General features: G+C 43.1%; 1 protein-coding gene across 4 annotated transcripts in view; it reads right to left on the minus strand.

Annotated features, from left to right (window-relative positions):
* The window catches only part of ptprfb (protein tyrosine phosphatase receptor type Fb), a 195,314-nt gene that overhangs the window by 77,104 nt on the left and 103,242 nt on the right, over window positions 1–14,968 (minus strand). For all 4 annotated transcript variants that reach the window (XM_080440620.1, XM_080440621.1, XM_080440622.1 and 1 more), the window contains exons 5-6: window positions 10,996–11,184; window positions 4,536–4,646 (exon numbers count right to left, since the gene is read on the minus strand). In XM_080440620.1, coding sequence (XP_080296746.1) covers window positions 4,536–4,646; window positions 10,996–11,184 — 300 coding nt within the window. The remainder of the gene's footprint in view (window positions 1–4,535; window positions 4,647–10,995; window positions 11,185–14,968) is intronic.

The raw sequence follows: 14,968 nt of genomic DNA on the forward strand, positions 1-14,968 counted from the left end.
TGTGTCTGAGTGTGGGTTTGTGTGTGTCGCCTCAATATTTTTCTTCCAATGCTATGGTGTTGATGTTGCATCGACGGCAAGAATTGGTATCGTTAGAAAAGATACATGGTGTTTTTCTTGCATGAGTGCAGAACAGTTTGGCAAAATATACAGCTCTGCACTGGAATTGGCATGAAAGCATTAGAAACATTAGGGATATTACCATCGTTTATTGTTCCTGGCACTGCATTGTTAAAAGCGGGACTCTCCAGCTAATTCCTGTCCGTCTCCCCAATTAAAAATGTCCTCCCACTATCATCTCCCTTCACCATTAAAACCTTTACACACCAGGGGCGTGCCAAATAAAACATCTGGAAATGTGTCTGTGAATATGTTTAATCAAACTATTCATATACTGTAGTTTATGCCTCATTCATACAGGTTGATGTTTCTACTGTATCTCATTTCAGGAGGAAAGGTGCAGTATCTCGCTTTATCACCACATAATATTTACAACACTTTGAAAATATATATAAATATTTATATTTCCAGACGAATTAATTGCACCCCCCCCCCAAGAATAGTTGTGTAAGGACCTTTACTCGGACACATCGATGGCATGAAAGTGAAAAGTGTCAAGCGGCCTGTTCAGATTCTATCGAAAAGGGTTGTTCTTTTCAGTGAACCTTTTTTTTCTCCAAAACCTTATAGCATTGCTGACTCCATGTGTGTCCTTATCAGCTGATGATTGTCTGTATAGTATGTCGTGGTGATTTGTTAGGTGAGGGTACAGTATATATTGTAAAGCATGTCTGTAAACTACCTTCCTATACAAATTAATACAAGTTCGGAAACGCATTAAACTGAATACGAGAACAGACATCGCATTACCCCGGCTAATCTCCCTGCAGGCAGGAATATTAAATGAACATGACATGCATAAGGTTTCTCATCAGTGTGATGTCTTAAACGTCCAAGGTCTGGCCCTCATTCAGGTGTTGGAGGACAGAGGCAGAGAGTGAATACTTTGGTATGAGCCTTTGTTCCCTATTCCAGACAAGTGCACTTTTAAAAGGTTACGCTTGGTTTGTTTTCTATCTCTTCCTTGGCGCAGTGAGGCTGGCGGAAAGTTGGTTGCCAGGGGCCAACGGGTGATAGCTCCTGGGTGGTGTTACAGACTCTCGCTAGGCCTGCAGGGCTGAGGCTGGCGCCACGCCACGCTACAACTGTAATTACCTTTGAGGAGAAAAAGAAACCCCCACTGTCTGCACCTGTGACAGACACACACACACTGATTAATAGACACAGGTTTTTACGGCTTCAGATCTCTTCCCCGTCTTTGTTGTTTGGCTTGTCTCTCCTTGTTCAGGCGTTGTAAACCTAGTAGACAGTGCAGTGTTTACTGTCCACACTCATAGCGATGGTGAATCGGAGGTATCGGCCCTGTTGTTTTTTACGCTATAGCACAGAGTGCGAATCTCTTCTATGGATAGGCAGTGGTTTTATTGATTGTTGGTTGGTTGTCTGGGTGACTGTAGTAAGGGTGTGTGATTTGGGCTATGCTGTGGGTAGAGATACAGGGAGTGACACAAGGGAGCCGTGCCAGGGTTAATTGATTGTCAGGTGTTTCCATTTGTTTAACTGTGCTCTCCTCTTTATAGTAGCATGTTGGACTTGGGGCTATACACACACGTCAGTAGAGAGAGAGAGCTGACTCAATGGTGTAAAGTTATAAAGGACTTTGATTTAAACGCATGGCAAGTAGTAGACCCAGCAAATCTAAGCTACAGTATATAGACTTGGTGGCACACCAATATAATACTGTGTCGTTGTTCGTGTACGTGTGTGTAGGCAATAAGGCACAGAAACCCAATTAATTACAAAACACATCAATTGTGTCGGCAGGAACCCACAGTAGCACTCAGCATGCTACAGTGATATAACAACCAATCGGTGGACGGGGACATTTATATAGTTAGGTGGCCGTTCTCATGCATTTTTCTCCTTAGTGGGTTGGTCAATTGATGTGAAATTGCACATGGGTATTTAAAGAGAGACGTGTCAAATCTTCAACCCCTGCACCTTCCCAGCAGCTAATATGCAATGTAATGCAATTTAACAGCAGCACTACCCGTTAAATTATACTACTCACCATTTACAGGTAACTCAACAACCAGTGGTGTAAAGTAACTAAGTACATTTACTTAAGTACTGTACTTTGTACATTTTTAGGTATTCTTTACTTTACTGGAGTATTTCCAATTTTCAATACTTTTACTTCTACTCCACTACATCTCAGAGGCAAATATTATACTTTTACTGCACTACAATTATTTTAAACTTTAGTTACAAGTTTGTAGATTTTGATTATTATTACAAATCATTAACCACTTCAGTCCTATATATATTTCGGCCAGTTGAAAATAGCCAATCTACAAGCTCGCGATGCGACGCCTTGTGAGCTTGTAGATCTGCTATTTTCAAAAGGCCAAGATTTGAAAACTTGTGAAACAGGACTTTCTGCATAATGGGTACTTTCTACTTTTGGTACTATAAGTAGTAAGTACATTTTGATGCCAATACTTTTGTACTTTTACTCAAGTAGGTTTTTTATTCCGGACTTTTACTTGTAACAAAGTACTGTATTCCTACATTGCAGTATTGATACTTGGAAGTAAAAGAATTGAGTACTTTTTCCACCACTGTCAACAACCAAGCTCCCACTACCTCTCCGACCCCCTCCACCCATCATGTCCTCCACAATCAGGTCCAGTGACGCCAAACTCCTAGAAATCCCCTGGACCAAGCACCGAACCTGGGCTGACAGGGCTTTCTCAGTGGCCACCCCCTCTCTGTGGAACTCGGTTCCAATACCACGTCAAAGCAGCCCCTAACCTCTCTTCTTTTAAAACCGTCCTCGACACGGACCTCTTCAGAGAGGCTACATACCCAAGTTTATTCGGACAGGTTATTGCAGTGCCTGTCAGAACTCTGTTCAGCTGTTGTTGCACCTCTGAGATGTTCAGGTCAGAAGTTGGTCAAACGTTCAAGGTGGGCATGATATATTTAGTTTGAGTTTTTCCGCATTCTGCCCAAGGCTTCGTTCTGCCAGCAGTAACAGTTTTGAAGAAACGTTGGCTGATAAGGTTAGGTACCAAGTCTCACGAGCCAACCTTCAGGAGGTACAAACACTTCCGTGATCCCTCTCTGAGTTACCATGCATAAGGACGACCTGTCGTTGGAGGGAGATCCGGGTATTAAAAGCATCGGTTCCAGCTCTGGCTGTACACTGCTTCAGTGGCTCGCGCAACCGACAGAGCGAGCCGCATTGTTGCTAGGCAGATTCATTGAGCTATACTATAATGGGCAGATTACTGAGTGGGCGGGGTCTGGCATTCAGTCTCAGAAATGAGGCAGTATAAAACACTTTGGTCCTCTCCAAACTTTCTTTTCAGCAAGCCCTTCTGAAACTGAAAATAATTATTGTTCTATGTAGCCGACTTGATCCCGTTTCCTTTGTTTTACCATTTTAAGTGTTTTTAGTCTTCTTTTATAAACATTTTTGCTTTTATTTGTTCTGTTCAAGTAAAGCATCTATCAAGAAAAGTGCTCTATAAGTTTGATATACTAAGATAGAAAGGTAAATATACAGTATACACACTATACACTATATACTGCACACGCACACGCACACACACACACACACAGTGTATACTATATCTGCCTTTTTAAAAGTTAGAGGAGATAGTTGAGTGTCTCTTCATCACCTCGCCACTTTCTCTCTATTCACCTCCGCCCACAGTAACAACTGGCACATCAATTCTGTTTCATGTTCTTCAGACACTCTCAATGGTACCTGCAGGGGCTGACCCCGTACCAACTCTCATCTCCACGTACCGGCATCTAGCAACACTGGCACGCAACACTGCCTCCTCGCACCCTCGCTCTGGTCCGGTTCATGTAAGTAACAGCGGAACGAAAACAAAGTCTGTGGAAAAACTCCCAGTGCTGCGTTCCAGAGGATCTCTCAGCCGTACCGGGAGGATTGAAGCCTTTCGATACCGTCAAAAATAGTCAGAAAATATACAAAATAAGACAAGAGAACCTAGATAGGCCTGGCCATGTGGGAGATGGGGAGGGTAAGGCCTGTGGAGAAAACTATTTCAATGCAGCTGTTTTGTTTTTATTTCTATAGCTTCAGTACCTGCTGGCACTGCCAGACGCACTCGCTCGCTCGCGCGCACCACACACACACACACACACACACACACACACACACACGCACACAGGAGGCTGGGGTTATCTCAGCTCATTGTTATGGAAGGAATGATGTAGGAGGAAGGAGGATGATTGGCGAGGGAACAGGATGTGAGAGACATAGACAGATAGAGGGAGAAAGAGGGAGACAGAAGGAAAGAAAGGTAGAAACACAGAAATGAGAGATGAGTAGATTGGATGGAGGAAAACAGTGAGAGAGCGATAAGAGACACATTTCTGTACATTTGTTTGATGGGACCACATTTAGGACACCATTTGGGATGGGCGTGTGACCTTACCTCGAACATAAAGATTGGCAGGAGCTGAGTAACGGGTCCCGGCGCTGTTCAAGGCGACGCACTCGTACTTCCCCTGGTCTGACTCTTCGCTGTTCTCAATCTGGAGAGCTCCTGTGTGAGGGATGAACAAATTCAGTTGCCATGGCATGTTGTGGAACACTGGCTTCCTTAGACCATACAACACAACTCTTCAGTGACTCACAGTAAACCACGTAGCCACCGAGCCTAACGCTACATTTGTGCATGATTAAGTGTTGGCGAGGGGAGGGGGGGGATGTCAAGGGACCGACCACTGAGGATGCTGGCGTTTAGCTGATTTGGCAAGTTTATCCAATCCACAAATCAACATACAGTATTTGCCTCGGTGAGTCAAGGGACAAAAAAAGCAACAACAACAAAAAAGCTGGCGAGACACTTGTGTCAGGTGTGTGACTTAGGGTCAATTAATCAACCAAATACGCTGTCATAACTATCATGGGCCTATTTATGCTTTCTTCTCCCGAAAACAACTGACACAACAAAAAAAAAATGCCGTGAAGGGGGGGCTGGATGGTGCTTGACCAGGCGAGGTTAGAGTAAACACTAAGATAAGCTACTGAATAACAATGGCCATGGCAGCACTGATGGGAGGCGAGATGTAAAAGAGGCTGCTGCTTTAGTTACAGCGGTGCCACAGTCTGCGCATTATGCAGCTCTGATCACGCCGCGTCTGCTTTCGTTACAGCGGTGCCACGGTCTGCGCATTATGCAGCACTGATCATGCAGCGGCTGCTTTGCTTACAGCGGTGCCACCATGGTCTACACATTATGCAGCTCAGCAAATAAATGGGACATTATTCAGAATCGCGGGCTTCGGGACAGAGGGAGAGAGACGATGCTGATCGGATCGAATCCGCTGAGTTTTTGAATTGGGCCTGCTTTGAGAGTGCGGGGGTCGTTGCTTAGACACAGCGTCCTGTGATTTAAGATATCAATGTGTTTTCATCCTATACGGTGTGAGATGAGGTGTGGGGTGGGGTGGGGTGTGTCGGGCTGCAAATGAACTGCTGCCATTACTTCTGAAAAGGCCTGACATTTTGCAGAAAAACAACCACGAGTGTATCTGCCCCTCCCCCCAACCTGTTTTTAAGTACACATTAAGTGGTGGGATCGATCTGTTCTTCCATTTACTGACTATTTGACCATTTCTCACCAAGGCCCTCCGGGGTGGGAGTGGGGGTGGCTTGAGGGTAAAGTGCTCGTGCCAAATTGCTTGTATTAGTATTAACAATACAGAGTAACTGCAGCCATCATCTAGAAGGCTAAGAGCGTTGTTTCCTAAGAACAACGCGAGAACGCCAAGGACACGGCTCATAGGGTTGTTTGCGTTACATAGCTCAGCCTCAGATGAACCAACATACAACCACAGCTATTCAATTGGAGAATAGGTGACGAAGCAAGCTGTGACTTTGTTCATCTGCGGCTCACATATTGTCTTCAAAAGCCCAAGGAAATTAAAAAGGGAGAAGAATAATAGAAAAAATACAAAAACAACAAACTTACCTGAATCTCATAACCAAAAAAAGTATACATTTCAAAGAAATACTACTTGTGTACATTTCTGACGTCACAAACAAAGTGATAACGGTTATCACCTCTCCAAAACAGCATGGCGCCAGCAATAATGGCGGGCTAGACGCCATGCATTTTGAAAAATGACAAAACAGATTCTGGTGTACAATGATGTCGGGGGTACATTCTGTGTACATCATGGAAGTATGAGATGAATGCAACAAACAAGTTTCACCACCAACTGAAAAATATCCGAGGCGAGACCTGCAGCGACGTGGCCGGCCCGGAACGAGAGAAGCAAAAACAAAGGAGGGCCGGCCGTGACATCAGATAATACCATTTCAGATCCTTCAGGGGTTTTAGCTCTGTGCGCCTCGCTCATCTCAGTCTGATTCAACTCTGGCACTCACCTGCATACTAATGCCAATGCCACCAATCTGTCAATCTGAGACTCTCTTGAAAGGAGAAAACACAAAGGTTCAGAACGTTGCTCGTCTACTACTGCGGTGGTGACAGGACCCCAAACCATCCAGGTTCTTTAAGCTCACTTAGCATCCCTATTCTGGGGAAAACGTTCTGCAAAAATAGCAGATCTACAAGCTCACAGTGCATTGCAATGTGTTTTGAGCTTGTAGATCGGCGATTTTCAGCGAATATATTTGGTGTAGAAGGAAAAAAGGAGGGGGCCAAGTATAGACTTCTGGGGGACTCCGGTCAACAAAGTATATAGGGTTTAAGTTGCTACAACATATTGGCTGCATTTCTAGATGTACAGTACGTTGTATTAAAAAACTAATGTGACAGAATATGTAGTGAACCAGGAATCATACATTGACAGAAAGACAGCCAGAGACAGGTTAGGAGTGCACGGAAGCATCCGATAAACTCAGCTCGCACCAGGCGTCCCCTATTTACCTCAATGCAGCTACGATGATATTGTGCTGGTACTCGGGGGAGAAAGAATGATTTCCATTACAAGAGGTCGAAGATTCCACCTTAACAATCTTGGCTAGACTTCCTCTTCCCAAGCCAGAGGACGAAGCAGCATAGGCTCTATATGCAAATTGGGTCATTTCAATTTTCAAGACTGGAAGGTAAGCAGAGCCTCTTGTGGCAACGCTGGCCTTTAGTTTAAAATGCAACAGCCACCACCTCCACTGAAAGGCAACAAAAATACAAAAACGTTTGGGCCTAGACAATGTGTCCGTGGTGTGCAGGTGTGCAGGTTTGTTTAGATGGGGAGAGGATGGGGGGTAATTCAGAAGCTCATTCTTAACCAGAGCCAATTATAAATCCTGCAGAAACTCATTCAAAGTGTTAACACCTCAAGACTGCCTTCTCCGGCATCTACCTCCACTCTCCTAGCGTTGGTGGTTGTTTGTTTGTTTTGGGGTAGACACAGGGCAGACAGAACATAGAGGCTGAAGGACACTGTGTGGACTGACGAGGAGGAAGTGGAAGGTGGTGTCGGGTTCAGGGGCCAACAGTAGATGAACTTGGTGAGGTGGCACTGAAGTTGGGATGGGGGGAAGACGGGCTGACGTTGATGTGACTGGGAATGGACGTGGACTTTATTCATCATCCTTACCTCTAATTGGCGTACCGCCTAGGTGGGGGTAATTTCAGTGCAAACAGGGTGGGAGAGATTAGTTAGCATTCCACTTAACAGCAGTGAGAGAGCAAATAAATAGTGTTTCCAACAGGCCAGAGGCACAAAAAATACTAAACAGCGGGAGAGTGGAAGCCACTTCGATACAGAAGGCAAAGAAATGTTCTTGTATGAATACATTTTCTTTGCCCAATTTATGTTGCATATGCTTAAGTTGCACACAATTTTTATTATATAAAGCAAGTACCAATACAGATTTTGGCTATATCTGCAGTTCATAAAATTTCCTCAGGCAATATCTGAGCAATTAGTTCAGACCGCATTGCTATGGTTGTGTAATTTCAGACCGTATGTACAGCAACACTGTCCGTTTGTACTGGCTTCTGTACTGCAATAGTCAAATTATGCACAACTTAAGAATATTTCATCTTTTTCTGTCACTGAAGTGGCTTCCTCTCTCTTTTCGTATCGAGATGAATTACTAAAATGAGAGAAATGAGGAAGAGAAGAAATGAATGAAAGCCATAGAGGTTAAACAGAATGATGTAGCACAATAAAAGCACTCAAGGCAAAGTTAAAGATATTCACAGGCTAGTGTCTATAATTATACAAAATAGTCTGAATGGAGGGAGAATAGAACTTCAACACTGGGTTAGCAAGAAATGTTACAACAGGTGTGGTGGTGAGTGTGTTATGCAACGAGAGGGTTAGACACCAAGAGAAGATGAGGCTGGACTGCATGATTTTCAGTTAAAAGCGTGGAAGCAAAATTATGTGTGTGTGTGTGTGTGTGTGTGTGTGTGTGTGTGTGTGTGTGTGTGTGTGTGTGTGTGTGTGTGTGTGTGTGTGTGTGTGTGTGTGTGTGTGTGTGAGAGAGGGGGGTTGCAATATGAACAGATATTGGACCCATTTCAGGTTGTATGCAGTTATGCAAAGCCAGATATGGCAGCTGTTGTAAAAGAAAGGGTGAGAGATAAGAGGAATAGTTGAGCTGAGGGTGTTACGTACAGTATCAGCACTTTTCACATGCCAGAGAAAGGCTAATTCAAAGATCTGTGCTGGAAGCTTAATGTGCATTGTTTCATGCACACACTTATCGTCAATACAAATACTTCTAACATCTAACATTAAGTAACTACGGTCCAAATGGATCACAAATGTTTATCTAATTTAAGCAACTCTCCTGCTTGAAAGAATGACACGGCAGATTAGCCTACGTAAGCATACACAAGAAATGCAGTAAAGGTGCTACTTTAGATTAGGATTGTCTTTCAAATCTTTCCCTCTACAGAATCTGGGGGATCTGAACTCACTCCAGTGACCTGCATTCACCATGCAGTGGGCAGCTAGCTAACTGACAGGCTTCCATCTTTAATCACGGAGTTGGAGGGGAAGGGGGGGGGGGTGGGTTGATCCTTGACCTCTGACACTCTAAATGAAGTACATTTAGCAAAGAGTGACGAGATTTGGCCACGGTCAAAAGCCACTAATCCTTCAAACTCGCACATTTTCCACCTGATCCGGGTCAGGCCTGGACTGTTTATTTATCAAGTCGTCTGGTGTTGTGAACAGACAGCGCCTCATCGATTTTATTTTTCTCTCTGCAAGGCTGGATCTTGGCTAATGCACTGTAGGCCAGACTGACTGCGGCCTCATTAAATGTTTTAGTGAGGCTTAAGGCTCATTTGATGTAAAGGGCAGGAAAATGATTCTTTTTTGGATCTACAGGAGGTCGCAAATTCATCCTTCTGTTGCTACCTTGACAGTGACAAAAAAAAAATCGAATGTGGGGGGTTAATTAATTCCCCTCATCCCTGTGTCCCTTTGTGAGGTTATTCAGCCCTGGAATCTAATTTAGAAAAGTCAGTCTACAAAACAAGGTCACGAGAGACAAAATAAGTTTCCTCTGCCGTTAAAGGTGATGCAAGTGATGTTTTTTGGTTAAAACAAAAAGTTTAATCTCTATATTCTGATAGTAATCATCGCTAGAGTGTTTGTTCAGTATTTCAGATGGGTCACCAATTTCATCCTATCAGGAGAGAGATCCCATTTATTAGTTATCTCTCCTGATTGGATGAAATTCACACACACACACACACACACACACACACACACACACACACACACACACACACACACACACACACACACACACACACACACACACACACACACACACACACACACACACACACACACACACACACACACACACACACACACACACACACACACACACACACACACACAACCTTTAAGGGATTTACAGCACTGGAGGCTAATATGAGAAGGCCTTTGTATTAGGGATGCACATTTTGTAAACGTGTACCCTTGGAGAGTTCACAGTTATCTGCGGTTAACCATAATGTGATGACATATTTACACAAATTAACAATGCAGTGCACCTCATGAGCCTTGAACACAGCAACTGTATCATTAAATTGTATAGTGCACAACTGAAGTCAGCATTTGAATGCAATGAACCCAGCCAACGCTCTCATTACAGACAGAGCCTACAAAGTGAACAGCATCCAAATAAAGCTAAATAATCTGTCTTTCTTGTTGTCGCTTTATCAGATACTGTTTCAGAGCAAAGCCTGGCAATTATTTTAAAAGACAAGCCATTAAAACTTAAGTGAAACTTAACTGGGTTTTATATGTATAATACAAAGCCGCCTTTCCCCCTTATTATGCTGCTTGTTGTTATTTATTTGATTTGATCCATACATCGGATAAACACAACAGGATAAATATTACGTTAATATCCACCTGCAGGTCTGGACTGAGCCACACTAGTGGGGCACATTGGCATTGTGCGTCCCAAATGAAAACAAAGGGATTCTAGAATTAATGAATTTGTTAAATCCAGTCAGAGAACTGCAGATGGTCACTTTGGGAGGAAAAATGGTGTAACACTGCTAGAGCAGCACAGTATTGAGTAACAATTGTTATTATTTATACGTGACATTGTCAGTTTTCATTTCATCCTAAATGATATTGATATATTTGTATGTACACAGTAAACCGTGTATATAGTCAACCTGATGTACACTTGGTGTTTTAAGTTTAAAGGTTTTGGCTTCATTTTTCGATGGTGTCCTCGTCCTGCATGTAAACTTCTGAACTTCAGGAAATAGAAAAAGGAATCTGTGTTCCAATGGATCCAATGTAGTTGTTATTTAGTCACTAGCTCTTACTAATACTTTTCATTGGTTAAATATTTATAAAACCCACACAAAAGATACAAGGTTTCTGCATGTATAAACAAATCAATATATATCAAATTAAATCAATGCATACCTGAGCGGAGCTGCTTGATACGGCCATTGCTGCTGTTGATGTCTACTGGTAACATGTCCTTAAACCATGTGATCTCTGGGTCTGGGTTTCCGCTGGCAGCACACAGCATGGTGGCCGTTCGGGTCCTCTCCACCACCTTCAGCTGGGGGCCCATGTCGATGGTTGGGAAGCCATGTGGGATCTGGTTCTCTGGAAATGTACAAGGAGAGACAAAATGAGAGGGGAACGTTGTCAATGAACTGTTTGTGAAAGGTAGGTACCCTGATAATAGGCCCTTGTTATGGTTTAATATTGGTACTACAAAGTTGAGGAACCAAAACTAAAGAATTTTACTCTTATGTTCCATTAGATCATGTAACAATAAGAATCTTGAATCGGCTTCTGTGAGGATCTGTGGAATGCATCAAAAGCTGCCAATGAATGCAATGAACTGCCAAGTATGAGTTATGAACCACTATTACCATCATGAAAGCAGAAATTAGGGGTTACAGGGCAAATTGCTAAGTGGTTTTGTTGAGCTCTCCGTTATATTCTGACGTTGTTAACACTGAGGAAATTATTCAGCCCCTTGGGAAGTCTGGTTATCAGCTTGCTTTCAGATCTGTATTCTATTCGTTCCGCTTCTATGTAGATGAGTGTCCTTGGGGCCAGGGCCTTGGGAAAGAATTCTCAAGGGGCACAGCGCTAATGGTGATGGAAGCTCTTGCCAATGGGCGCCTTGATAAACTCTTGCCATTGGGCACCTTGACAAGATACTTGGCCGTGCCCATGGGTTAATTAGCGGTAAAGTTTCCAAAGAGTAAAAATGTGTGTTCATTAATTGTGTTTATTAATATGTATTTCATAAAATCTCCATATGGTGATTTATAGATGACTTTTGTCACTCACATCCTTAACTTTACAGCAATTAACAAGAACATTTGAAGTCACAGTCCCATGTGGAAGAAGGTTGACTCTCATTAGTCAACAAGACATAACAGAAAGTTGCAAATGGAGCATTCCTTTCCTTTCTCAACAGGGTTCTAGCCTTCAGTGCATATGTTTTCCTGGCATTACGCATGAATTATTCCCTTAGAAACGCTCCTCCAAGTGTGCCAATTGCCACTTAACCAGTCTATGGCTGACTCCTTCTGAGCTGACTACTTCTGTACAACTTATTTCAAAATGTTTTTAGTCAATACTGAACCTACTCACTTATTTACATAAATTATTGCAGTGTTGAGAGGTTGAACGACATGCTTTCAAAAAACAGAGACAACCACCACCACTCTCACCAGCGAGACCCTGTTACTGGGTGTGCTGGTTGTATCCCCTGTCTCAGTCCTCAACAGAAGCTACACACTGGGAGAACATTTGACAATTATGTTCCATTTCAAGTAGGTTGCCTGACATTTGGGGTTAACCTGTACAAATAAAATGTATTATAGGATTTTGTTATAACTTTTGATCCTTTTAACTTAGCATTCCACTAAGAGGGGAAAAAGTTTGATAATTATTTTTTTTAGAGAAATTGGATTTTTTTATTATTATAATTTTTTGGGGTTTTTTCCTTCAGTTTTGCACACTGCCTTTTGCTTTTTTTCTGGGTCCAAATACAAACTTTATTTAAATTAGTATAAAACAGAAACAAAATAAACAAAAAATACACCTAGCATACCGGGGAGCAGGGGTGTGCTATGTTGTTCCAGTGACTAGGCTGTGCTTGTTCCCACTTTCAACCCCGTTCTTGGACCATTGCCCAGATCGTCTCATGTTCAGTTATGGTTCACAGATCTGTACATGGCCTCTTATCTTTGCGGTGAAGCCAGTCTCTTCAGCTCCACAGAATCCAATCCACTATCTGCCTGTTCTGATACCGGAGGGTTCATTTTCATACAACACATCCAAACTAGGACACCTTTCCCAGACCATGACACTACAGTAAGTTGGCTATAGCAACAGGGAAAGCTGACATTTTAAGTACGCAAATGAGGATGAGCATTTTCATTCCTGTCTGGCAAATAATTCCTCTTTTTCTTTTACTCTGACAATATTTTGAGGACTTATGTCTCCTCCTGGAGAATCATTAGAACATAAACAATGAGATGCGTGCAATCGCTTCAGTCGAACTGACTATAGAATATTTATGATTGAGACTTATTGGCACATGTTTTGGGGCTGTGAAAATGCGAAGCATCAGTTTAACAGTGCGGAAGACCCCAAAGGAGTTATTACACGAGTCAGCGGCTCTTTCATATCGGAAGCACAAACAGGGAATCATTTAAAAGGCAAACAGATGCTGCAAAGCTTATATGTGAATCTATCCCCTTCTTCTGCCTAGTGTTTGCATTGCGGGGGAGCTGTTAGCACAAGTGGCTGACACAAAACCAGAGCCTTTTCACAGTATGGCTGATTAGTGGAAACGGCTCCCACAGCACTAGGGCTTCAGTCAGTGTGTAAACTCTCACATGCAAAGGTGTTGAGAGGCCGCGTGGGCTACAACCACAAGCGTTGTGCAATTAGCTACTGTAGGAGGTGGCTGTGTTCTTGCTAAACTTCCATGTTGAGAATCCTGCAATTCACGCCAAGAAGAGAGCAGTAGACTTCTGAGGTTAATCGCTGCCTAGAGAATAGACAGGGAGAAAACACAAAAAAAATTCTATTTCTGTGAACAGAACCGATTTCAATTGAGCCAATTCATATTGAGGTATAAAGAAAGAGCCCCTCGCACCATCCCAAAAACGAGGTGGCAATCTGTGGAGAGTGTGAGTTTGTTTGGTACAATAAATAACGGACCAATTTAATCCAATTTAAGTACATGCAGTGAAAGTTGTCTGAGTTTGAAGCCTTTACTAGCTGAGGTCCAGCCTCAGGCAAGGAGTATTTTTCACTGAGAGGCTTTTATTTATTTGTAGTTATTGTTATTTTGCATGGTTGGTAATCCTTCCTTTTTCTTTTTAATTTAGGCATTCTTATCACCATGTTTCTTAGTGGCTTCTATCTATTACGGTTAGCTAAGCCCTACACCCTAGTTTATCATAATTACTTGTGACATGGCATATTGGTCATAACAAAAAGAGACACCTTTCTAATGAATGTGCATAATGCACAACTCTCAACTTTGACTTGAGAGGCGTGCAAAATGCAGCGAAGGAGCACTCTGCCAATTCACACAGGCAACTGTCAAAGAAATATTCAATCTTTCAGGAAGGATTTGAGCCCTGTGATTCCTACGGTCGGCCGGCCTTGCTAACCTGTCAGGCAGGAAGGGGAAGATGAGGACAAGTCTTTGTTCAAGTCTTTTTAATTTGAAGGGAGAAGAAAAGGCATGTGCGTGTGTGTGTGTGTGTGTGTGTGTGTGTGTGTGTGTGTGTGTGTGTGTGTGTGTGTGTGTGTGTGTGTGTGTGTGTGTGTGTGTGTGTGTGTGTGTGTGTGCGTGTGTGCGTGTGCATGTGTGTGTGTATATGGGGGGGGGGGGGGGGGGGGTTGGCAAGAGCCTCTATTAAAGCAGTGTAGGCAATGCAAGCTGATGTTTTGTCAAGATAGAGTGCACCTCTAATAAAAGACGCTCTTGTTTCTGAGGGTAATTCATCACCAAAAAATAAGCCCCTCTGTTTGATCAGGACAGGGAAATAAGAGAAAAGGGAAGAGAAGCCTCACACTGAGTCACATAGGGGCTCCATTACTAAGATAACAGAGGTGAAAAACAAATCATACCAGCATCATGGCTCATTCTGGTAGTAATTGGTTGCCATCTTGCCAGGGTCAGACAGGGGTAGAACATGGCGTGAGAGACAGAGCTTGGCAGCCAAGCCTTGTGGGCAGCCAGTAGTCAAAGTCTCTAGCACGCATGAAGGAGGCAATGTGTTCGGTTCCTCCTCTGTGATTCCTGATCTATAGCCACTGATCCTGACCGTTTGTGCAGATTTAAAACAGCTAGCATCAAGCACACCACGCTGCAAGCTGCTTATCCGACGTACGGCACAGTAGCAGC

Source organism: Gymnoscopelus braueri (genome assembly GCF_963280865.1).
Source record: "Gymnoscopelus braueri genome assembly, chromosome: 10".
In the NCBI taxonomy this organism is placed as follows: domain Eukaryota; kingdom Metazoa; phylum Chordata; class Actinopteri; order Myctophiformes; family Myctophidae; genus Gymnoscopelus; species Gymnoscopelus braueri.